This window comes from Andrena cerasifolii, chromosome 4 (genome assembly GCF_050908995.1).
Source record: "Andrena cerasifolii isolate SP2316 chromosome 4, iyAndCera1_principal, whole genome shotgun sequence".
NCBI lineage: Eukaryota > Metazoa > Arthropoda > Insecta > Hymenoptera > Andrenidae > Andrena > Andrena cerasifolii.
Genome location: NC_135121.1, coordinates 11340310 through 11366618, shown reverse-complemented (window position 1 = coordinate 11366618; position 26309 = coordinate 11340310). Strand labels below are relative to the sequence as shown.

General features: G+C 51.2%; 2 protein-coding genes across 4 annotated transcripts in view; one reads left to right on the top strand and one right to left on the bottom strand.

Annotated features, from left to right (window-relative positions):
• Positions 1-26309, bottom strand: part of Pxb (putative Hedgehog signaling attenuator pxb) — a 285795-nt gene that overhangs the window by 122766 nt on the left and 136720 nt on the right. The window lies entirely within an intron of this gene.
• Positions 7292-26309, top strand: part of LOC143367955 (uncharacterized) — a 43472-nt gene continuing 24454 nt past the window's right edge. The window contains exons 1-2 of the mRNA XM_076810231.1: positions 7292-7342; positions 7699-7860. Of these exons, the coding sequence (XP_076666346.1) occupies positions 7292-7342; positions 7699-7860 (213 nt within the window). The remainder of the gene's footprint in view (positions 7343-7698; positions 7861-26309) is intronic.

Here is a 26309-nt window from a genome sequence, read left to right as displayed (position 1 = left end):
TGCGGCAGCGGAGCGCGAGAGGGATGAAAAATGGAAATGCGATTGGCGGGCTACGAGCGTGTCATTAGGAGAAGGAAGAAAGTGCCGCGAGCGTGGTCGTAACAAACGCGGCGATTTTCACGGTTCCAGAAAGCGTGTCGCGACGTCTCTGTTAGCAAGAGGGGGTTCTCTCTCCGCGGAAAGCTTGCCAGGTCGGCGGCGCGGCGTGACGCGTGGCGTCTCAGTTCGCGACGACGTTCCCGGAACGAAATTACCGCGAGGCACGTTCCTCCGCGACGCGATGCCGCGCTCAAAGTAGATTTATGAACGCCGAGATCAACGCGGAACGATATATGGGTAATCTCGAGAGCTGTTGCAAACTCCCTCGAAAGTGAATACTTACTCGAGAGCGACGGCCGCTAAGTTTTCCTCGGGAAACTTGGTCGTTTTGCACGCTCGCGCCATTTACACGCCACGAGAGAGCTTTTCACTCTTTCGCGCCACACTTACCGATCATTTTCGGTACTGCAGCAAAGGGGGCAGAGAAAGCGAGAGGCCCGACGAGTCGCTCGGTGCCTGCCTGCGAGTTCAAGTTGGACGGGGCGTTATCTGGGATGGAATCGTTGCGTTATCAAAGAGGACACCGTTATCGAGGCAACATTTCCCAGAAAGTGACACCGGCTTGCTCTCGTTCCGCGTCTGCTGCCTCCTCATTTCCTCCACGCAGTACGTAAATCACCGAGGCAGAGGCAGCAGCCACGATTTCACCAATCTAAACGATTGCGTCTTGCTTGCTCTCGCGTAGAGAGAGACAGTGGAGCGGCGCGATCTCGGCGAAGATCGATGATGATACGTGGAAACGAGCGGGCGACTGGTTACACGACTGTCCAGCTGTCGCGGCCATGTCGGGGTTAGTTACGTATGCGAGGTGCTCGAGATGATCGCCGCGAGAATCTTCTCCTCTAACATAGCATTCGCTGTTCCTTTGATTGCCGCAGTATTCTTTCTTAGGAAGTTTATTTAGAAAATAAAATTTCACAAAACCTGAGATCTCTCGTACCTACTCCGTTATCATCCGTTTGCAATCGAGTACATCCTTCTATATTCCAACGGCGCTGTCAAGATGCGACAGTTGGCTTTCTCCAAGAGATTTTTCCCTCCTGCACGCGTCCCTCCTCGAGGCGTCTTCGTATCGTGGGCCGTGCTATTTCGGTGGCTGGCAAATCCTCGCGGTGTCGCGCGTGGACGTGAGCGAGCACGCGGCCGGCCTAACCGTGTCGTACAATTTAGTAATGAACGTTGTAACGACTGGTCCGTCGGCGTGACTATTTGCGTGGGCGCTGCGGGATCGACGACAGTCAGCCGAGAATCAGGAATAATGTATCACCGGCTGTTCCGGTGGACGGGGCGATTTGTAAACGTATCTCCTCTCCGAGTGGCAGCTGGACGATCTATTAAGCACCGGCTTAGGGGGACGCGATACGAGTAGCCTGTCTGTTTTTCAGCGGCTGCCCCGAGACTCTGTCCGAAATTGTCTGGAATCGTTCACCGTCGCGACAGACGATTCATAAACAGCTTCCTCCCGAGGAACAACGGGGCACCGTTCGCGCTGAAACGAGCTCGCGTGCTTAAACAAGCGATCAAATTAACGACGAGGCGAGGATTCCCCGGCGTTAGGGGCGGTGGGGCGGAGCGGCGTAAAGGGTAACGAGAATGAAAAGCGTGCTCGAGGAGCTCGTGTTCCCGACGACGGCGCGGCGGAACAACGCCGCGAGTTGTCTCCCAAAGCGGGACCAGGCGCACACCGCCGCTTGCTGGTGACACTGTTGGCTAAATATACCCTCCGAGGCGGTTAAAACTGGAGGAAACGTTTTGTACTCCTCTCACCTCCCCTACGGTTCGTTCGCTGCCTCTTACCTCTTACCTCGTGCACTCCTGCTCCCGCGAGAGCCTGTCGCCCGCTTCCGCGGGTAGTCGCTGCTCCGCAGAGTGACTGGCAGCCCGAGGCACCGGCTTCTGCAGCCGTTGCTCCGTCACCTTCGCTCTACCGCTCATACTTTCACATGTGTGTGAAATTAGCCGCGCATATTTTGAAAAATTAATAACTCTAATAAAAATATGAGAATCGTAGATTAAATAAGGAAAATAAATATTTTTTACGTTGTAGCATTTTTATTCTTTTGACGTTGCTTTTAATTTTTTTTAATTCTTTTTATTTTTAAGTTTTTAGTTTTATATATATTGACACAACATGCTGAGGAGATATGTGCGTACGTGCATAAAATAATAGTAATTACATGACAATAGTCTTTATTATTAACCAGAACTGGTAAGATATTGGGCCAATGTTGATGCAGTGTAGAATGGGAAAAAGATCATCAAAATTGGTCCATATGCTGAGGAGTTGCGGGGACAAACATATAAAAAAAAAATACATACGGGTCGAATCTATAACCTCCTCCTTTTTAAAGTCGATTAAGAATGATATCAATCGGTACGTCCAGGCGAGATGTTTCCAATGTTGTATAGCAATCGCTGTACGCTCATGGGTCATTAATCCCCTCTGGGAATTAACATTGTGTTTCGTTGTTTTATTTCAAAGGTCCCAATTTTTTTATTTTTTTTTTATTAAAACCTGGGTGATATCAAACATTTGTCGGTCGGTACCACGTTGGTACCTGCAACATAGCACAATCCGGTACAACATGGTACATCGCAGAAAATTGTAATATTGTTGATTTCTTAGATCCCAGCCTACTTTTCTGCGACAATTTTTTTGAACGTTCCAGTAGTGCAACAGTGACTTTTAATTTTTCAAAAAATAGAGGGCTAACATCACACACATCGCCTTTACGCCAGATCTCCGTGTTTGTCGCGGAGCCAGAGATCCCGCCAATTACCAGATCTCGAAACTTGCCGTTCGAAAGTTGAAGCGCCCCGAATATTCCCCCTGTACTTTGCTCAAACGTCGCAGCGAGAAAGTTCCCTCGGAGATTTTTAGGGCCACCTCGGGGGTGGACTCGTATTTGCCGGGCGTCAACTTTGCGCGGTGGCTGGAGACACGGTGCGGGGAACGCGCGCAGGGTTGTCGACTGGCCGCTGGATCCGGCGGAAGCGATAAACAGATCGGTGGATAGGGGGCGAGCCGATTAATTCGCCTGTCGCGTCCCTAATAATCGTAATGATAATAAGCATTTCGCCGGTGGCGGGCGATGCTGATTGGGATGGGCGGCCCGTCAATCGCAGATCGCTGCGTAATGACGCTGCGAAGCGACGAGAGACCGCGACTCGGCGCGTGTCGCGCGACAGAACAACGCTCGTCCGCGGTGCCCGCCTATAATTAAGCTGACAAGCTTTGACGACGTACGAGGGCAGGAACAATGCCGGGGTAAGCTCCGGCGTGACCGCAGAACGCGACGAGCAAAGCGCGTCACGCGACACGACGCGACGCGCCCGTGTCGCGGCCGAGTGTATGTAGGTACTCCGCCTAGGCTGAGCGCGACGCCATTATTTCGAATATCCGTCAACGATAGCCCGACGGGCTTAAAAAATACGCCGACCCCCCGGTTCGTCGGGCAAATTCGTCACCATCCGCGACCCCTGACCCATCGTCGCGTCGACTCCACGTCCACGCGGCGTTCCAGTGGTCCGCTGCATCGCGTAATTAATTCATTAGCTCGTGATTAATCACAGGGAGAATGGAATTCGGAGCATTTGTTAGCAGGTCGGCTAGTCCACGCGACTGGCTTGCAACGATCACAGTTTTGAAATAGATTGAACACCACCGTACGTCAGAAGTCCCCGGCCAGGAGTTCTGCACTGACTCGATACCAAGCCGCGAGACACGCGAACTCAGGAGGATAGATCACCCGCCCCTCTTTAAGCCACCGCGAGGTCACAGATAAATAAGCGATCACGCGTCAATGCATCCAGCCTTCCTGCTCCGCGTAGGTGGCCCCAGAGATATCGGAACACTCCACCGGATGTACACCCGAGGGTTGTCAAATCGATAATGCCTCCGAAATAGTGTCGTCAAACGCGTCACCCTTGAAAGTTCGCGCGTCTATTCTCAGCCTGGTACGACAGTTCCTCTCGAGGCTTTATTCCCGTTGAATGGAGGATGAATTTACCCCAAATACATTTTGCAACGGGGAACGAGCTCGGGCGACGGAAATACAGCGAACTGTCAATGAATTCTGACTGTACTGCGAATCATGAATCCGCAATCTGACGTTTCTAGACGGATGTATAGACCGCCGAAAATATTTCGGTCAAGATATTATACACTTCACATGTTCTGCGCCTCAAAAATAGTACGGGAGCTCACTTTTTCAAAATATTCGTATCGGCAAATCTCTGCCCACTTATGACGCCATTAGACGCGCTCAAGTTTCACGCAAATCGGACTCATCGCGCGTCACGCGAATCCTACTGCCATCGCTGTCTCGAGGCCATGAATTTTTCAAACGCTTAAATACCACGCGCTGGAAGCATTGTCCGTCGGCTGCGAGGGAGAGCTCGCCGGGGTGTGAAATTCAGCGTCCCCCCCAACCTTCCATGTGCATTTGCACGTACGGCTTTCGCCACCGTCGACCCACGAACATTCACGAGCGCAGGTGAATTCATCCAGGGGGCGGACTGCTCGCTTCTTTTCGCATTTCTGATTGTGTCGAACCCCTGGAGTCACGCTCGCGCGGCGATAAGTCTCTTTCAACGAGAATCGTAAAATTCGTGAGCGAGAGGGAAGCCGAGTGACGAGCGTCGACGCGATTCCTCGGGAATTCTTGATACCAGTGAACAGGAAAGCGATGCCAATGATTAACTGGTTCGGTTGAAATTAAAAAGCAATCAGGCTGTCGTTCCAATCCGATCGTTTCCTACGCAGCTCGACAACCTCTGCGCGCTTCCCGCTCGACCGTAAATCATCCCCTTGCAAAATAATCGACAAGAAGTTCCCTCGACTCGCTCACCCATGCAATTTACCTTTCACTCGAATCCACCGTTCATTTCTGAAATCCCTCGACGCAGAAGCGACCCAGATACGCATTGTTTATTTGTTAACTTGTTTATTTGTTTGAATACGGGTGGGTACTCTTTGGTAAAATATAAAATACACACGAACAGAAGACGGAGATAAGTAAGTAACAAATCACACAATACAGTAGACGCAAACACGAAGCAATTAGACACAGTTGCCGCGCATTACAGCTAAAAGTTGGTTCTTAAGGCGTTATGCCTAGTCAGCTTTCGAAGAAGAACGAGATTTTCAAGAATTTTTTGTGGAATATTTACTGTATATTTTATTACAACTATTCGCTTATTTTAGAAGTGCATATATGCAGCAACTCTCAGTAATTTTGTTATAGAAAAAACATTAAAACATGAAAGAATAACAGCCATTCTCGCGAAAGCTGTGTTGACATCGGTGAGCAAGATATTTCGGAAACCACTGTATCGATTGGCTTAAACTTTTGCACACTTCTTTTATATACCAAAGACTAGTAGATGAACGAAGGATTTTTTATTTTAACAAAAACTGTATTTTTAATTAACGAAAAACGAACAATTCAGACGTCGGAAAAGCGTGATTTTGCGTCAAACGACCGCCATTCTGTCAAAAACCAACTTTTTGTGAAAATCTTCGTTCATCTACTGAATTCAACCATGTATTAACAGAATGTTTTTGAATTTTTAATTTTAGCTGATCCGGCTCAGAGAAAACTTGCTCACCGCACAGCGCCTTTATCAAAACAGCTTCCACGAGAATGGCTGTTATTCGTTCATTTCTTAATGTTTTTCTACCACAAAATTACTGAGAGTTGCTACATATGTGTACTTTTAAAATAAGCGATTAGTCGTAAAAAAATATACAGTAGATATTCCACAAAAAAATTCCCGAGAATCGCGTTCTTTTTCGAAAGCTGACTAGGCACAACCCCTTAAAAGACCCGCTAGTATTCGAAAAAATTATGCTGTACTCTTTCGAGCGAATTGATATGAACCTGGTGATGCGGGTTCCAGATTGGAGAGTAGTATTCAAAACGATGGAGCACCAGCGCGGAGTATAAGATCCTGATAGTTGTTGGATTTCTAAACTTAGAGGTGGATTTAATAATGAAACCGAGTGCTCTGGAAGCCGCGAGTACAATATTTAACAGAAATGTAATGCTCCACGAAGGATAAGGAACGAGTAGAGGTAACTCCCAAATCACGAACGCTACTAATCACGCTTACAATTAGTGCCGCACCATTGATTCCATAAGGGCATACCATAAGGGCTCTTTTGCGACTGAAACGCATTACGCTACATTTAGAGATATTGAGTGATCTACAGTTGCAAGCACACCATTCGGCGAGATGTGAGAGATCTCGTTAAAAGAGAGGCATCCAAAAGCGATTCTATTCTTCGAAAGATTTTGAGATCATCGGCGTATAATAAAAGCTTACTGTGCTTAAGGACTGCTGCAATGTCATTAATAAATATATCGAATAAAAGCGGGCCTAGATGAGAGCCCTGAGGCACTCCGGATGGGACCATGATACGTCTCGAGCGTGCATTTTTATAACTAACAACTTGAGTTCTGCCGGATAGATAGCTACCAAACCAGGAGAGCATTTCGCCTGCTTCGCATTGGCATGCGAAACTGAAGCACGGTGAAGCCCGAGACGGTTCTTCGCCTGAAGACAGGAGCTGTCGCGGGCAAACAGGAATCAAGCCCGGAGGATCGCTCCGATGTTCATTTCCTCCTCGATAGACATCCGACCGCGCCGCGGAATCGACGATGGAAAAAAATTAGCGCACAGTGGAACGAGTAATTCTCGCTGCGGTCGACAGAAGGGGGAGGAGGAGCGCGAGTGAGAAAGAGAAGCGGGAGAAGGGGGCGCGTGGAAACGGGGGCAGATTTTGAAAGGCACCTTGGTGGGACGAGGTAGAAGAGAGGGCCTCGTGGCTAGTGACCCCGCGCGATTTCTATTGTCGAAATGTCGGGGACTGCTGGAAAAAGAATCCCGGCAACTGGGGAACAAAAGGGACGGCGGACGGTGGGCAGGGCGTAAAAGCTGCGAAGGAAGCGCTCCCCGGCTCTTGGCAGTTAAGACGAGCCAACTTTTCCGCGGTCCTCGATTGTTTTTCCGCGCCGAACGCGCCGTAGCTAAGCCAATAAAACCTCGTCACCCAGCTGGGGGCTGGGGGTGGCTCCTGCAGGAAGTATAAAACTGTAAGAAAGGCTGGCTAATCCCCGGCCAACGACGCCGCTCCACCGACGAGCTGGACATTGTCCCGGATTCTCTGGCCGCTGCGGTCGCGAGGAAAATGGAGCTGCTCCAAAGGCGAGGCGAAACAAAGAGGCAGATGCTGCAGAGGGTGAGTTCTGACCCGTTGCCTCGGCCGGGAGATACGCGGACGCGAAATCGAGCCATTGTCTGCCGTGCAATCCGAGGGTATTTCGACTGTCGCTCGCATGATTGATCGACGAGGAACAGCCATCTCGCGAAACAACCAGCCACGCGAAGCAAGATTTTTTTTCAAGGGAACTGGGCTTCGCTTTCTCCGCGATATTCGCAAGGGATGTGTGTTTTCGGTGGTCCTCTGCGACGCGACACGTCCCGCTACTAAGATTTCAATGGCTTCTGTGTTTCCAATCGCTGGAATCGGATGAGATGGGGACTGTCTCAACTGGAGGGCCCAACTTCGAACACCTCTGTCTGTTGTTTGCGTAGCATCCTTTCGTTCCCAAGATTAGTGAGACCGCGGTTCGAAATTTGACGAAACGTTTCGGGAACACTTGTCCACCGAGGATACCCCGAGAGTTCCTCGAGCATTCCGAGAAGTCTGGTCGACGGACGGGCGTGGACAAAAGGGACTTTGTCGAAATGTACCTGGTGAGCCAGGGAAGCCAAGCGTCGACCTACTCCAGGACCGCTGAGTGAAGCCACTGTGTTCGTTCTCGGCTACTCCTCGCCCACCTACACGGATCTTAGAACTGGTCCCCGCAACTTGTTCTAACGATATCTAAATACGGCGTGTCGCGCGAACCTACCGCTTCTTGCAGCTTCCTGCTTGTTTGCCCCGTGTCTTGTACAAATAAACGGTTCGCCCGAGCGCGAGAAAACAGCATCCGCTAACCCAGTGACGCTCGGCGTCCTCTCATTTACGTCGCCCTTAATCCGTGGAATCGCCGCTAGCCGCGATAACTCTCCCCCTACCGTTCGAGGGCGGTCACAGCGGTGATCCACGATAATAGCCAGCAATTATTCCAGGAGTTACGAGTTCGAGCAAAAGTAAAACTCAAAGGAAAAACGGCGAAACGATAAACGTCGATTCCAGCGAGATAGGCCCGCTTCGAGGAAAAGGAATCGCGTGCGAGTAACGAGTCCACCTTCCATCGTCTAACAGTCTAAGTCTAACCCCCCACTGCGGAGGAAATGGCATCTGGTCCCTTCGAACGTTCAAATAGCAGTTTCTCGATTTCCCTCTAGTTCCAGGACTTTTTCCTCCGTGCAGCCCCGACTTATTAAGCCACTAACAATCATGCGAGTTCTTCGTGTCCCTGATAACATCTTCTCCGCTTCGTTGCCTGCCCACCCCCGTCGTCGAGATTCGTGTTTAGCTGGCCGCCGAATTGGCATTCTGCATTAGAATACTTTCGAACGCAAAGAGGCCTTCCAGAATCTCGTTACCTCATCCCCGGGTATCTACTTTGTCATCGGGGGAACGTCCCTTTCATCTCGGTTTAAGGACATTAAAATTGCTCGCTTCGTCAGGCCCGTCCTCGTGCGTCGCGATCCGCTCAGTGCTGCGACCGCCCGACCTCTCATTTGTATTTCCAGTTCGTTGATTAGAAATGCGAGGCCGAGCCTGGGCCTCTGCGAAATTGATATTTCTGCCTCTCGCTCGTCCGATCGGTAGCGCTGCCTATTTCACTGCTGGGACACCTGATGTCGGTTCTCTGGATCATAGACGACACCGTATCGTGTTCTCGATAGTCACCGCGCGATTCGGAGTTCCGATCGTTCCGAGTTTCGCGTGCTTTCTCAGTTACTCGTTTAAGGGGGTATGGTATGCCCGTTTGAACCCTCGGAAAATGTGTACATTTTGTGGATTTTTTGTTCAAATCAATCACCCTACAGGTTGTAATTTTTCAGGAAACTTGACGATTCTATTTTTAAATTTTTCGCAATCAAATTCTCTATCGATCTTCCCGGCCGAAATTTTGAATTTCGTTGCTGATGTTTTTCTGAAATTTTGCTTCAACATATTGGATTCACCACCTTCAATTTCGAAAATCTGACTTTAAATTCGGAACACAGATACTGATATTCGAAAAGTGCTGTATAATTCGCTAAATATAAAAAAATCAGCAACGAAATTCAAAATTTCGGCCGGACAGATCCATAGATAATTGAATTGCGAAGAATTAAAAAAAAGAATCGTCAAGTTTTCTGAAAAATTACGACCTGTAGGGTGATTTGAAGAAAAAATGTCATGTACCACTGTGCGCCGCGAACTGAATCCTGAATCGGCTATGCGCTATATCGATCTGGCGCGTCATAAACCGTGACGAATGCGGCGCCTATGACGTCCCGACTGGATTGAATAATCCACGAGCGAAGGAACGACGTCGTAACGCATCGGTCATAGAAGATTCTCGGCCAGTAGGTATTTCTGGAAGACGACCTTTCGCGGCAGCTTCGACGTATCCAAAGTAATTTCCCGGAAGTTCTTTCCCTCGGCAGCGGCAGGTACACACGTACATACGTGTATTTTCGCCCGACCAACGATGGGAACGAGGTCGCGACTCCTCGACGTGGATCTGGGCCAATTACCCTGTTTTCGGGATCGCTTCTGTCTATTACCGAGCGCTATTCACGGCGGACGAGCATAATTTATAGTCGACTCCGTTGATTCTAAGCTGTCGTCTCTTTCCACGAGCGGATCGCATGTACAGAGTGATGTAAACGAAAGTGATCGCTTAAACTCCCGCAGAAGGTGTCCTCGGTTTCCGGAGGAGGGAAGCAAAGTGGACGAATCGACGGCACGAGATCGCGAGCTCGCGAGCAATTCTATTCGACGAACTCGATTAAAAATCGCGCGGCCATAATAGCGACAATAAAGATGGGAGGCCTTGGGGATCGCCGACGTCCTTTTGTCACGATCCGTTGGAGAAACTTTCCTCCGAGCGACTGCAATGCGGACTCGCGTTACTATTAATATTCCGCTCATCGATTCCTCCTCCATTCATCATTGTCTTCGCTCCGTTACCTATAATCCAACTTTGCCGCCCCCGGTGGCGGCGTGCTCGTTAAAAATTTCATAAGAGCGTAACTCGCCGCTTTGTTCCCTTTATTTTCGTCTTCTCGGCGGACGGGCAGCCTCGCGGCCGTGAAATATGTACCGGTTAAAAAGAGGAGGAAACGGGACGGGCGAAGCGGGCAGCAGTTCCACGATAATGTATTAATAACGAGGTCGTTCCTCGGGAGCCGTAGCCCCCTCCTACGGCTTCGGATCCGCGTTACCAATATATTTCCCGGGGCCATCGCCTAAACTCACCCCCGCCTCGCGTCGCGACTCACTCGCGCGAGCAACCCGGAGGAGAGCTGCCTGGATACGGTCGGCCGCAAGCGGAGCGGGGACATTAAGCGGAATCAATGAGCGTGTAGTCCTGGCCAGTTTGAATGGCCGATCAATTATTCAAATGATCGAGCTGAACGTGATTTCCGCGGAGTGGAGGAGCAGGTGGCGGGGAGCGTATAGCATGTGCGAGTAATGTTCCCGAGGAGAGTCGCCCTGACGAGCGAGGATCCAGCTGTCGAAAGCACGCTCCGCTTTACGACGTCGGAACGACGTGGCTGCGCTGGTATTCCAGGGACACATCGTGGTTACAAATTGCCGTCGGGTCTCGTCCTTTTTTTTTACCGTCAACCTGTTTCCGCTCCGCCCTCGGGGAAACGCTGCCGCGCCGGGTCCCTTCGATTGCGTTAAAGCCGAGCCTTAATGGTTCTTTGTCGAACTACTTCAGCGACGATCGCGTCTCTCAAAGGCAGCCGTGATTGCTTCGTTGACTTCTCGAGGAGGAGCTTCTCTCGGAATCGAAGTTGGATCGAACAATCGGGAACGCGAGAGGCAAATGAACGAGGGAACGAGTTCCGCGAGGGTGGAAATCGACGGGACGAGGTGATTAGTAGCCGGCTTTAGTCGCCGAAGACAGAATTGACCCCTCGTCGATCCAAGGAAAAGCTGTCTTACTTGCTGCAATCCTTTCCGGGGTACTCCTCGCGCGATCGTCGGAAATTTCGCGCATCAGTGCAGGTGAATTGATTGTACAGAGCGCCGAAGACAGTCGAGGCCACAGCTTTGGTAAAAAGTATCGAGAGGTTCCTTATCGCGTCCCCTCGAGCGGGTTAGCCTGGCTCGTGCTCGTTGCATCGGCGGTCGTTCATAGTGATCCTCTAGGGGATGATCGGTACAACCGCAGCCATTTTCGAGCAAAACCGGAAATAACATAATCTAAACGTTTATCTATCTCTTTTTATCAGTATTTTTTTTCTCTCTCTCTTTCTCTTTCTCTCTCTCTCTCTTTCTCTTTTTCTCTCTCTCTCTTTCTCTTTCTCTCTCTCTCTCTTTCTGTCAGTATTTCTGTCTTTTTCTATCAGTATTTCTCTCTCTCTCTCTCTCTCTCCCTCTCTCTCTCTTCCTATCAGTATTTCTGTCTCTTTCTTTTTTTACAATTTCTTTCTCTCTCTACTTCCGGTTTAGACCCCAATTGGGTCGACCAATAGAAAACGCGGAACACATTTTCCGATCACTACCTAGAGGATCACTAGTCGTTCAGTTTCGGAAGCGACCCCTGGCGCCGCGGCAGCGAGCAATTAATTATGCCAATTGATCGAGTGGGGTATCGGTCCGGCACGGCCATGCATGTTAATGTGCGAAACGACATCTGTTTCCCCTTTCCGTGCACGCACACATCGGTGCCCATACTCGGCCGCGACTTCTACTCGAATCTAAATCGCGTCTCCTCATAACGCTGGCAACATGCAGACAATTAAAATTGCCCGGTTAGAGAAGCGTCTCGCACGATACAGGCTGGCCAGTTTCAATATTTTTTCCCTCTCCGCGGCAATATTTTCCAAACGCTTTCATATCGGAATCCGACGAGATACGCGGTGCAGCAATGCCGTGCTCGTTCGATGCACACCGTGCGTACCCCTATGTATATATTTCTCTGTGTACATTCGTGCAAATATATATAAAAAGTCATCATGGCCCGATTCGTTCGATTGCATTCCGCTTTTAATCGTCCACTTAACGATACCCGCTCCACCGCTCGGTCGGTTATTTTGCCCGTTTTAATCGCGGCCACTGACGAAAGCAAAAAATCCCATGGTCCCTCCCAATTGATTCCCCGATTGTCGCGCTGGCCGGTTAATTGGAAAATCGAACTCGTCCACCGTGTACGCACGCCTAGGTGCGCATAATGCACGCACATGTGCGCGTATCTGATCATATTTGTCGCGACAAAGGGAGAGAGACAGTGCTCCTATGTATAGGAGGCACCGTATGGCCGGTGCAGGAGATCAGGTGGATCCACAATGGTTTCATGGGGGCCTGGCCGGGACGTCCTCGAGCCTAGGGACATATGCTGCGGATTTTTACGGGGGTTCGCCGAGCCGCCCTCGCCGTGCCCAGCGTCATCCCCCTTCCGTTTCCATTCGACCCTCGCCGCGCCAACTCCACCACGGAGCACTAACGTCGCGTCCATTGTGACCGGACAATTCGCGTCGAGACGCGGGATCATCAGCCCTCATTGTCACCGACTAATCGAATCTGGCACCGAGCGAATCGTCCGCACGAATCGCTCGAACATGTTCGGGGAGGCTGCATAGACGCGGTCCTCGAGTGCAGTCGCGCCGCACCGCGTCGGTGTAAACGAGGGCCCGTGCCGTTCGACGTTTCATCGGTTGGAAGAGATTCGGTAAATATTTCCCAGCATTTTTCTAGCCCCGGAGGGTGCGCCCGTGTGCCGACTCCCCGGCACCTTGTTTGCCCGTAATCCAACGCGTAAACACCATCCTCCACGGTTTTTTCGTTCGAAACGATCTCGCGCGATAGTTTCGCTCTACAGTCCCTGCACCCTGCCGAGCGGTGTTTATTAATTGAATAATTAGGCAGGCTGTTTAGCGAGGCACCGTATTTAATTAAAAGAGTAAATTATTGACATTTCGCGCCCCGTTATTCGGTCTTTCACGCGGAACTCTCGAGGGCTCGTTACTGCAGGCAGTGGAGGCCGTGAAACGCGATTCGTTTGCTGGCGAGCGAAACCGATACGCGACACGCACCGGCCCACAGTGGGGAAATGTCGCGATTTTATGGCTAAAACCACAAAAATAAATTTTTGATTTCGACAAAATAAATGCAAATGTCAATTCAAGAACCAATATGAGTATCAAATGCCACCAAGTTTACTGTTAAATGTTTTAATACAAAGCTCGTATAGATTCGCAAATGTTTATGTTCATGTGGAGTTAGACCGATCACAAAGAATTAATCCAGATTTTCAAGTTGCTTCGAACACTTGTATTGTGTTATCTAAAGATCTGAAAATAATTTGAAGGCATGGATTCAATTCCTGGTGGTGCGTAAGATATGTTTTTGCCCTCAAAATAAATATGTTTCGGTTTTTAATACGCAATTTATACAATTTTTAAAGTAGTATTTTAGAAATAACCTTTTCATATAAGAATCAATTTTCAATACATAAAATAGTTATCAATCCCATAATTCCTGTGATGATTTTCATTTCTATTTTACGTTGGACTATTTTCCGGATAATTTAATTTCTCATATATTAGAACGTAAAAGTGTCAAATTTTATATATTAAAAATAAGTTTTGAGGTTTTGACCACGAAAATGGATATAGTTCTTCAATTGACATTTGTATTAAATTTGTAAAATTCAAAAATTTAATTTCTGTAGTTTTGGCCATAAAATCGCAAAATTTCCCCACTGTGCGGCCGAGAAACGTCGACTTCGACGCTCCATTCGTCGAAAGGAGGCGGTGGACGCGTGCCGCGATCGTGTTACGTTGCGTAGGAGAAGTGAACGAAACGACTATTTTACGAACGCGTTCGGGGGACACGGTTGTCGACGCGATGCCAAGCTTCCGTTCGCAGCCGGTGAACATCAAAAGAATTGACGCCCAGCGGTCTTCGACGGCTGGCGCCTTTGATCCGGTCAACCATCCGCTTCTCCAAGCCCTCGGTCGTGACGACACTGATAATCAGCTGCGTAGACTGTTCTCGATTGGATGAAAGGTGTACATACAGTAAAAGAGATACAGCTTTTACCTTGCACCCATTTGTTATCGAAGACCGAGCTTTTCAAATGCATGCGCAGAAGATTTAAACAAATCCCCAGAGCGCCATCGGAGCACACTGAATCGCGCCATCAATCCCGCACCATTCATCCGACGAATCCCAGTAGCAAAACGCTTCCCGAATGCCGGCGTGACATTTTTGCGAGCCTCGACACCGCAGCGTGCTCCAACGGCACGGTACCAGGAATCTCGGTGCATTCCGCGCGGGACGCGTCTCCATATTTAGCAGCGAGAGCCGGGAGCCCGTTTAAAAACCGACAGCTGGACCGCGCGCCACGCAGTTGCAAAGCGCGCTGCTTCTAATCGCGATCGAGCTGCATCCTCGATGACGTATTTCGCGTAATGGCAAAGTAACGAGTAACGCGCGTTCAGATAGCATGCACGTTAATAAGGTCCGCAATGAAGGTGGCTCGTTACGATTTTTACGCGATCCATGGGCAAATAGCTCGAAGGAACCGATGGAGCAGCGAGCCCCTTTATGGAACATCTATGGGGGAAGGTTATGGGACTCGACGGCGCTTAACGAGCACTGGCTGCGTAGCGTACGTACTTCCTGGCGAGTACGCGAGAAAGTGCCCCGTTCCCCTCGGCTTTCCTTTTTCTCCTGCTCTTTCCTGGTTCGATCGTCCACCCTTCGTCTACCCGCGCATACACGCTCCTCGTGCTGGCATTCTTAATGCTAAAGGGCCGGCGTATCCTGCGCGGTCCTTCTCGCATAATACACAACAACGGTGTATAATACGCTTCCGCGTGCAGTAGCTATTAAATGACTGGTTACATGGCCCGATAGGCGTGCCGCGGCTACTTCCTGGACAGAGAGGGGACTCGGGGCTTCTCCCGAAGGGAATCCTTGCCGATGTACCCTGGTTCGATTAGCATCTCCCGAGGACCCTCCTCTTCCCCTTTTGGAACGACTTTCCTTGCGACGCTCGTGTGAAACAGCTTAAGCCGCGTATTCACCTGTGCATTCGCCCCGAATGTGCATTCGGCGCGCACCGATTTTTTGCTCGTCCGGTGTTCGGCGCGTGTTCGGGGCGCGGCGCGCATTCGGGCCGATCCGCTTGTTGGCGGTCCATCAAAGCGCGCATTCGGGTCCGAACAATACCATGAAATGGACGCCGCAAATTTCACTCAACCCCGAACGCGCGCCGAATGCGCGCCGAACGCGCGCTGAGCTCCGAACGAGCAAAAAATCGGTGCGCGCCGAATGCACATTCGGGGCGAATGCGCAGGTGAATACGCGGCTTTAGGTACACGGATATCCAGACATTTGCTCCTCTGAAATCCCCTCGCCGTTTTTGACGATCCCTCGAATCGGATATTTCATCGACCGGCCCGGCAATTAGTCGTGCATAATGCAAGGTACCTATGTCTGAAATAATTGGAGGCGGTTCGCGGTCGGCCCATGACCGTGGCGGGTCGGCTTTCTATTTATTGAATAATTGGTTACGTGACCGGATGCGCGGACACCGAGCGAGAATCAGAGATGTTCTCCCCGGGGGAGGAAAAGTCGTAACAGAAACTCGGGCTACGAGTGTTCGGCCGGTTCTTCGTTCCCCAGGCGCGTATCTGAACGTAGCATCTCTGGCCGAAGAGCAGCGTTTCCGAATCTCGGGAGTGCGAGCCCCTCCGCCCGATGCTAGCGAGATCCTCGAGCTCCTTCGTTCCAGCCGTGGAACGTGCCGATTTTATCAGAGAAACTCCTTTCATCCCCTACGTCCGGCGATTCGGATCACGTATATTCGTCGGCCGTCTCTCGGTTAACGGGGCCCGCTTCCCCCGCCCGAGCAGCTCGACCAGCCAGCCCCACGGCCTTTCGAGCTTTCACTATTTACTCCGGGAGTCAGAGATCCTCTAGATTCGGCTGGGCGATTATATTCGAGGGGCGAAGCGCCGAGCCGTGTGTCGACTAACCGATATACCCAGCCGACAGGGCTGGAACCTTGACCGGGGAACCCTTTTGCCGCGGGATCGCTTATTGATCGCGAATAAACATCTCGATCCTTTTCAAGCTTCCTCGAGGAGGCAGGTAGGCCTGCGCGATACTTTTCTTTCGCAGCACAATGGGCCGTGAAGAAAGGGCAAATGGAGTCGAAGAGGATGCGATTTACGGTGGCCAATCTACGCACTTGATTGCTACTGTGCTCGTTCTCTCTAGCCCCGAATCGTACTTGCATCTGCCGGTAGTAATTGTAAGGGGAATTCGAAGGTGGTTAGAAACGCGGGGACATTTAACAAGATTCCATTTTCGGCGCGATAAGGTTGGCTCGATCGACGACATGTGGTTCGGCGATGAGCATCGGTGGCTGGTAGGTACACGCGTCGTTTGTCTGGGCGCAATTCCGTGGAACTGCGGTGAGGAATCGTACGAGGATCGATCGTCGTACCTTCCAGCTATCTGTTCGGTTGCGGTCTCCAGCCGCGGAGGGAAACCCGAGGAGCAATCGACCTCCGACACCGAAGAAAGGATCCGACCTATGCGGAGGATCACTTTGTCCTCGATATCTAATTTCCTCGACTCTCCTACCAGCCCTATCCTTCTTCGAGCCGCTTCCTATTTCTCAAGAATTTTCACCTGTTTGTCCTCTTGCGCCCCTTCCTCCTCTTGACCTATTTTATGACTAAGGTGCAAACGACCGTCCATATACCACGGATACTCTCTTTCCCGCCATTTGCTCGCGCAAAAGAGTTCCGCGTCGTAATGGGCGACGGATAATAAAGGGAGGATAAGAAGGATATTTTTACACAGCAGAGGTTGACTGACTTGGACGGCGTTACCTCGCGAAGGCATACAGCCAGCCAGGACCCGCGGCTCACAGCAGCATCCCATTTTAATCTCGTTCAGAGACAAACACGGAGGCGATCCGAAGATCGTCCGCGCAGGGTCAGAGGAAGGAGCAGCTAGTAACGATTCCGTGCAATTCGCTGTTTCACGAGGACGACGCGCTGCTCGCATCCGGAAGCATTATTCATCGTTACATCCGCAGCCAGCAGAGGCGCAATACCCAGCCATTGCGCCACGCTCCTCCCTCCCGTCATCGAATTATGGAAATGCACTTGGCACCCATTCTAATTCTTTTTTATTATTTCCCAGCAGAGTTTTCCCGCCATCTCTATGATAATGCGCAACGAAGAAAATTCCCCCATTCTCCTCCGCGACTCCGCGAATCCCTGTGTCCTCTCGCAGCTGCATTATACGCGTCTTCCTTGGTCCGCCCAAGGTGCTCCGTCATGCGCGACTCATCGCTCTATCTCTCCACCGCGTCGTTCCACGGACGCACGAGAAACGCCGCACAGTGGTCGGAATAGTGTTAGTAGGGGACATTTGGCCGAAAAATGTTAATGAAATGGTGGAGCTAAAGCACGAAACACCGATATTTATCCGTCTTACAATACTTTAAAAAATGCGAAAGAAGCTTGTTATCCTGACAAAGACAGCATTATTTACTCGGAGACAATAGCTGAGGTAAGACTGCAGGCACTCGGTGACCGGCTAGAAGACTTATAATGGCCCAAGAAGACCTGCTACAGCAAACAGCTTGCAATTTATCCCGAGGTCTTAATTCAATATATAAATGGAGCTGTGATGGAAGTGGGGGTCAAAAAGTGTATTAACATTATATGATGTTTTGAATGTATGATATCTGAAGTTATATTAGTTCGGTTTTTCTTACTGATATAAATAAACAAATTATTTACATGGAATTTCGTAGTTCCTATGACTACAAACACCCCTAAGTTCAATTTCCTCGAAGATGCTTTTTCTGTCAAAAAAAAAAAACATAATTCAAATGACACCAAAAAGTTGTAAAAAAAATAATTTCGTGATTCAAATCGCCATAAATTTGAAGATTGAAATCTCCCTTTTACAACGATCCGATAAAAGTTGGCATAAGAAGCTGCCCCTGATGAGTATGATTTTTTATTAGCTAGAATCACCGTTTGGCCCGCTGCGCGACTTCCCGACACGAGCCCCATTGTCTCCGGTCGATACGCGGAATTGCGGCGTAACCGATGCACTGAAGCACACTTATTTCTAGCTTTAGGACCTTAAGACGAACCGCCCTCCCTCTCCGCCCACGAACCACCGAAACAGATGACACCGTGGCGTTGCGCCGCTTCGCCCGCGGTCCCATCGATCCTCCATTCGTCTTTCGGGAGTCTGGATACTTTTATCGACGCGGGCTACCTGCGTTCTCATCCTCCGGCGTTGTTTCCCCTTGGATTTACGAAGATCGCAAATCTCTTGCACGCAGAGAAGTCGCGGTAAATAACGCGATACACCCTCCCGTAACTCCTGCCGCTGCGCGCATCGGGAGACGGGGTTTATAACCGCTCAGGCGGCCGTTTCCGCTGGAAACCGAGCATCTGTCGCCCCTGATCTATTTCCTCCGCGTCGATTTGATAAACGACCACCTTGGCCCCAGATTTCGATTAAATTACGCCGCATTCCGCTCGAAGAAGCCCCACGAGCGGAACGGCGCGACGCGAGGGACAAACGGGGATCAGAAACCAACCGTATTCGAACCATCCATCACGCGGGTACTATTGATGGTTGTTTTCTGCAATTGACGCGCTCCTCGTGAGTGCAATTTTCCTGCACAGCCCCTTAGACGTTGGGTGCAGACACCACCGTGGCGCACGTGACTCAACGACCTCAGAGTCCAAGGGAAACCGATATGTACATAGTCAGACATCGCAGTCCCTTTTACAACCCCCGAAACAATCCCTCTTTCCAGCCGGCGAAAATTCCTCCCCAATTCTCACTGGAATGATAATTCCGAATAAATTATCCTCTGACGTCGTACATTTCGGCCGTTCCCTTTTTCACCCTCGTCGGGAATAATTATCCTTTGGAACGAGCGGGCGAGCGCGCGCGCTGTGGTCGAACGCCAAATCGAGCGACGATGTAATTACATAATGTTACGTTCTGTCGCGTTAACGTCACATTGAGACCCATCGAGCCGTGACATTACTCTCCCGACCGGCCGAGGACCCGCCGAGCGGTTTCCCCGACGTATTTTTTTCTCTTTCCCATGCGGCTTCACAATTTCGCGACACAATTTTCCGGCAATAATATCGCGAGCGGCGCGCGACCGGGTAATTTCATGCGCGATTAAGTGCTTTATTAATCGGCAGATAAATTCGGTAACAGTCGGTGCGGGCTGTTTGTGCGTAATATTGATGCAGCCGACGATCGATATCGGGCAATCGAGTCGAGCGTCTGTTAGCGGTTAAGGGGGATGGCGCCCGTAGAAACGGAAGCTCCCGCGAGCCCCGCTGGGACAGGCCAGCGGTGATGTATCAAATTATTGTCAAACCGGTAATGTTATTGCCGCGCTAACGATAATCGATGGATTAGCGACGACTATTATCGCAGTGGCTGATATCGCTGGAGAATCGAGCGAGACGACCGCGTTCGGTAATCGCGTTGCTCTCCCTCGATTTCTTGAACGGCGTCCCATTGATCCCCGAGTGTCCCTGCGGATCCACGCGAGCGGAGGAACGAGTTACCAGCGAATCATCGCAATCTGGATCTCGCGCGAATCGTTTTTCGAATGGGCGATCGCAAGATGGAAGCCCGATAACGCAATTACGATATTAGCATCGCGATATCGCGGGACTTTCTTGAGCAGTAAGCGACGCTCTCTAAGATAATTCCGGGAGTAGATAACGCGGAGGACTTGAACTGTCCCGAGGCGAGAAATTCTGGTATTTCCATTGAATGGTACGGCCGTGTCGGAGGAACGTCATGGCGAAACACTGAAGCCTGAGCACGGGAACTTGGAACCAGCCAGACGACGAGGATGATCGACATTTCCATCGATATGCATCCGAATGCATCTGAATGCAGGCACCCATCCAAAGTGCATAGAGTCTGGCTCGCTCGGTTTGACGTTAATCCAGTCTCGAGCCACGGGAACGCCGCGCCGGGTGCCGAGCAGTTAGTCACCGCGTCGGACGGCTCGGAGGATCGAGGGATCGGGATGCAGCGGATGGAACTCGGTCCCGAGCCAACCCAATTTCCTAAGATTCGTCGAAAGCCCCGTCCAAGCGACGGCGGCAGCCGTCAAGGTCCGGCTGAATCGAACAGCTAACGTCAAAAGTTCGAAACAAGTTGGCTGAGATGACGAGGCATGTGCTGTCTACGGGTTCAGGGGAGGCTAAATTGACGTAGCCTTGTTCCAACTTCTTCTACCTGAGGGAAATTTCCTCCAACTAGTTCAGCCAGTTAGATTAATCGTCCAGAAAATCACTCTCTTGGCGGAACTCAATTTTCGAAGAGCCTGCACTTTCCTGGGCGAAAATTCCTGAACACAAAAGCCGAGAGCACGGGCGGACAAAGTATCCGTGCGATATCTGGAGCGGCTTGAACGGCTCGCCCCGCATATTTTACAGCCCCGAATCGGTGTCGCGAAGTTATTGAAAACAGCGCGAGCATCGGTTCCGTCGTCGGAACTGCACCGGTGTTTTACGAGGCCGGGGCAGAGTCCCCGTCAACGAACGAATGCGAGGGCACGGAGTCGAGTTATCGGCGGTTCTCTCGCGTGACGCGCGACGCGGATGCTAGCTGGCAGCGTGCACGGGGGATCGCAGAAAATTATTGGAAATCCGTTTTTCAGGACACACGACGCTATCTGCGTCGCGATAAATTTTACCGCCGTTCCTTCGACGTCCGTGACACGTCGGCCGCTCGCGATCCATCGATACTTAAACGATCGACCGACGTTTCCCATCTTTGTTCCAGCCGGGGACAAAGGAGCTCGAGCGACCCACTGACTCGGCTGCGCCAGAGCAGCGGAAGCATCTATCCCCGACAAACGTTTCTCTTGCTCGTTTCTCCAAGTATTTCCGCAACGGAATCATCCAGTGGAATCAATCTACCGAGAACGTCTAAATAAAGGTAAACCACGCAGCGACAGACGCGGCAGAACGGAGCAGGCTGTAGGTTTGAATCGTCGAATATAGGACAGCTATCCGGCGCCCGCACGCCAACTGAAACAAAGCGAAACGACGTGGAACGACTCGCAGAATCCCGCCGCTGTAGGGGAGACCGGGGCTAGTTGTTACATTTTTCAGTTTATTATTTTTTTTTTTTGCATTCCATATTTAATGCTGTCAATGACTCTCACTTAAAGTACGTTCTTTCCTCTACCGATGACCGCTATATAAAAAGCTATAAGTTCATACCAGTTTGGTGTATTCTTATGTTCTTGTTAGGAATCTGTAGCTAAAGGAATACTGATTCAAACGTGGTAATATTAATTTACACGCATTTATCTGTCTATTCGGTAGAAAAGATTGAAGTGGAAAGAGAAAAGTTACTATTAGAAAACCGAAAACACAAAAAACTGTAATAAAGTGACAACGCGTGAACCGACTAAAAACAAACAACATACACAGCCGTGTATGGTTGAAACACATCAGCCACTTCATCGTCGAAGTGATAGTCCAAGCAAAAAAAAAAAATTAAACTGCTTTGTAACAACCTGCCCCTGTAACATCTCCTCTACTCTCGCTCGGTAACGAAACAGACGTTTGCGGTCAGGCTAGCCGCGCTCGACTATCGTAGGAGATTTTCTAATCAATTGACGCGCAACAGAAAATATCGAAAGATTAAGCGAGGGCCGAGAATCACGTACAACGCGGGCACCGATCGGCCTTCTGATCTCGAAGGGGGTAGCTTCTGTTTCCGCGCGGGGCACTCACGCTCAGGCTCGAGCAATTTATGCGAGGAACTTCCGAAACGACGCGCAGTTGCAGCGGGAACGCGAGAATATTGAATTCCCTTACGAGTTGCCTTACGATTTGGCCAATAACGGGCCAAGAGCCTGACGCGATCACGATCCACTCGAGCGTTCCCGGAACGAGGCCGAAGCAACGGGTCGAAGCTCGCTGAATTCCGACTGCATCGATGTTGCGCTTTGGTTCACTCGCGCGGAACACCTTACAAATTGAATAATTCTTGGAAACACTTTCCGCAACGTTGAAATAAGGGCGAAAGCGTTTAACCGATTGAGAATCGAACTAGTTTTCCGGACGCTTGCCGAAAGCTGAAAGGAAAAACTCGTCCCCCTCGAGAGATTTCATCGAGAGCGTCTCCAGCGCAGACACCCAGCCGCAGAGCCTCGCGGTCGAAAGAAAGGGGCTCGCGTTCAGGTCTGCCAGTGATTTATCCGCGGCTATTAAACCAGCCGGGCTTTGTAATAGCCCGCGTTCCACCGAGAGTTCGTAATTGCGCGGAAGAAAGACGAATTCTCCGGAACTAACGAGGGCCCGGTCGCGCAGCGTGCTCGCGCGCCTCTCGCTAAACGATCGGATCGACCGCTCGAAAACCTATTTTCGAGCACCGCCGCCCGGCGTGGTGCGTAACCGCGCGTACGTAAAGCGGGACGCTTTCGGAACTCCGCAGACTAATGGGGCCCCGAATGTTTTCGCGTGTCGAGAGTTTCCCTCGTTTGGCGAACGAGCTCGGCCAATTTGCGCAGCATCTCGAGGGCCGCGAACCTCGTTTCTCCGGCGCTGTTCACCTTCTTCGGCATCGAGGGGGATGCGCGGGCGGCTGAGACCCCGAGGCGTCGCTGAACTTTCGGCAAATGCCAGCCGAAGGGCGAACTTGGGATCCACGGCGCGCCTAGCTAATGGCCCGAAACCTCCTGGCAGCGATACCGCGCGGTTCTTAACAACGTCGGCCATTGGACGGGACACCGCTCGCGCCCTGGGACTTCGGCGCACGAAACCGTAACGGCAGATACCGACAATCTGGCACTAATCTGATCCAGCTTTAGCGCCGCCGCTTCGCAGCCCCGCGGATGTTTGTCGCTCCTTGTTCTCAACTTCTGGGAAACCGGCTGCCCGAACTGACGCCCGAATTTACATTTTCCTCGCAGCTGCTAAGGTGGCGGGTCCTCGGCGAACGGAGAGCTGGGCTTAATTACGCGGGGAAAAGCGCAATCGAATATTGCCGCGGATTTAGCAGCGGGAGGGTGGGTCGCCGAAAGCGTTCAAGAGCGAGGAACACGAGTTTTGCCCTATTCTTGCGCCATCGACCCAGAAACGAGTTTTGTTTTGTAGACGTTTGGATTACTGTGCTCGGGAATATTCAGCGGAAAGTTCTGGAATCAGCTTAATTTCGACTCCTTCCCGAAAGTTCGCTCCGGGAAAGGATGTTGCGACGAAATACGCGGCCCATTGTTCGCAGTTTCCCTCACGATTTCTGCTCGCGTCTCGGCGAGCGAGGGTTCGCCGTAAAATACACAACGCGCGGCGCGTAACCCGCGAAGTAAGAAGTTCTGGGCGATGAGGAGATTGTGCGTTCGGTTCTTGTCCAAGGTTTGGTCTAGCCAAGAGGAAGCTTCGAAAAGCAGTGTTTCTGTCTGGTCGGTTCAGGTACGAAGGATTCTCCACCGATGTTCTTATCCTGAGCCACTCTATAAACCCACACACTTGCATTCCAATCGGCGAGTGCGGGTTCGCGGTGTTCCCCTTTCAGACACGATGAAACGTCGAAGAAATTCAATTACCGACTGTAACCGCTCGAAATTTCAAGCTGGTGAAAGTTAATCGCTCCCGAAGCGTTATAATAACTCGAGTGATGGCATGGTCCGCGCGACAGCATTCTGGCGGCTTTCGCGAACAGGTGTTTCGCCGGTGAAAGGGCCAGAGTCAAAGCAATTGGTGATTCGGGGCCAATGTACGGGCACATTGACGCGCCGTGGTATTAATTGGCCGATCGAGATCACTGGGATCGCCGCGCTCGGAATTAACGACCATAAGTCGCTCGTTCGCGTGGAACTCGGGTGGAAATTAAACGCGGCTCCTGCTTCTTTTTCCCCGCGCTCCTCTGCTCCCACGAAATCTATAAATCGAGTCACAACCCGCATCCTCTTTCGCCCAGCTTCAACCGCTGTCCGTTCGCGCCCGCTCTCCCATTCACCCTAATTATCCGTCGAAAGTACGCGCTTTATCGCGGTAAAAAGCGCGCCATGCTCACACACAGGATCGTCGTCAAAGAAGCTAACGATCTATTCGACCCGTCTCTGGCTCGGTTTGCCCAGTCTATTATCGTAAATGTCGACGACTACGGTCATGAGCATAGACGAACATAATACAGAGAACACGATGGAGGAACCTTCCCGAAATACCTACTAATGATTCGCACCCATCGCGGGCCAAGTTCATTCACCCTGCAACATGCTTTTCCCTATCGGCCAAACTGTCCTCTATTTCCCTCCGCGGAACAACATCCTCCTCGCTCCACGCGTGGATAGGTTTCTGGCTGCACGATGCACCGATTTCGAGGCTGCGAGATACTCGATGCAGGCGACGGTATCTCGAGGCCGCACTCGAGGATCTGCAACGTGGTGAATTCAGGCCGCTGCGCGGCGGATGCAGCGTGCTAACAGGAGATGCAACGAGAGTGTAGATGCTGCCTCAGCAGGACGCGTGTCGCGAGCTTCTCTTCTGGCCTCTTCGCCAACGGCTCTGCCGCTTTCGTCGTGTGTCGGGGCGCGAGCGGGTGAAAATCGCTGGGAAGAAGGCGGAAAAGAGGGAGAAGAAGGAAACCGGCGGACGAGGAAGGCATCGAGCCGCAAGGCCGCCGTGAAACAATGCGGGCATCGATCGATCCTCCTCGAGACGTCGCCTGTTCCTTCCCCTATCGATGCTAGAACGCGTGGAACACGTCGCGCGGGACTTCCTACCGGCGGGTCGCGTGATTAGCGCTGGCATCCAAGCCGATCCGAGGCAATCGAGTCCACGCTTATTGCGGTAAATAATCGCGGAGTCGTCTATGAAATTTGCCGGAGATAGCGGAAGCTCGGGGGAAACGTCTAGACTGATTAATCCGCGGCAGTGCGGAGTGTGTTTCGACCGTCTGTCGCACCGGCCCCCTTTCGCAGCGGACTGCCGGGATTAGCGAGGCGTTGGGAGGGCAGGGTGGACAAATAAAAAGGCCGTGGATTTCTATTCGGAGGACGAATCGACGAGTGTGTCGGTGTATCGGCGTAATCTATCAGGGGGATCTTCCTCTATTTTCCTTTTCCTACGCTACCCCGGTTCGGGCTCCTCCGGACCCGGCGTTTCCACGAATGCGAGAGTGGATGTCCACGTTCCGGAATACCTCTCGGCCACTTTTCGTTCGTTCGAGTGAGTAGGTGTCGACGGTGGATCACTGGTTTCTCGACTGGTCAGCTAGTTCCTCTGCTGCTCCCTCCACTCGCCAGCCCCACGATCGGACAGACAGCCCCGAGCAATCGGGAAACGTGGAGGCGAGCATCCCACGGGATTCAACCGGGAGGACTTCGGATAATCCTCGTTTCGCTTCGCCTAAGCGTCTCTCACTTATCGGACTCGTATCTCAGCTCCTTCCGCGGACGTCGGATCTCCCTGGACTCTACCTATTCCCCGTCGGATCTTTAGATCCGCCCCGCGCCGATCTGAATGCACGAACCGCTCCTAAGCAATTATTTTCACCAATCAGTTATTCGCAGGTTTCTTTCAGGGGTTTTGTACCGACTGTGTGATCGACGTAAAAGGGAAGACGTCGCCCTTTCATCGTGCTCCATTGCTATCGGATCTTGGACACAGTTGCCCAACGAGTCGTAGATGGAAAGTTTCGGGCACCGTCTCTCGCGAATCAATCTCTCGCGTCACGATTTCATTTTGGACCACCTCGTAAAACGGAGGACCCTGCCATTCGATTCTCGACTCGATCGACCTTCTCGGCTTCGACAAGACGGAACGCGCGTAATTGTCTCCCGTAGCTAACGCCCAGGGACCGTCGTAAAATGTTTGATAGGCTGTTCAGAGCTAAGCGAGATCCGTGTAACGAAATAGCCTCGGAAAGAATGGCAGCTGCTCGCGTCTGTTGGAAGGCTGTCCTACCACTGTGTCACCGGGCTCGTGTAAACTCGCCCCGGCCAAGATTAGGCGTGTTTACTGTCGCAACGTAC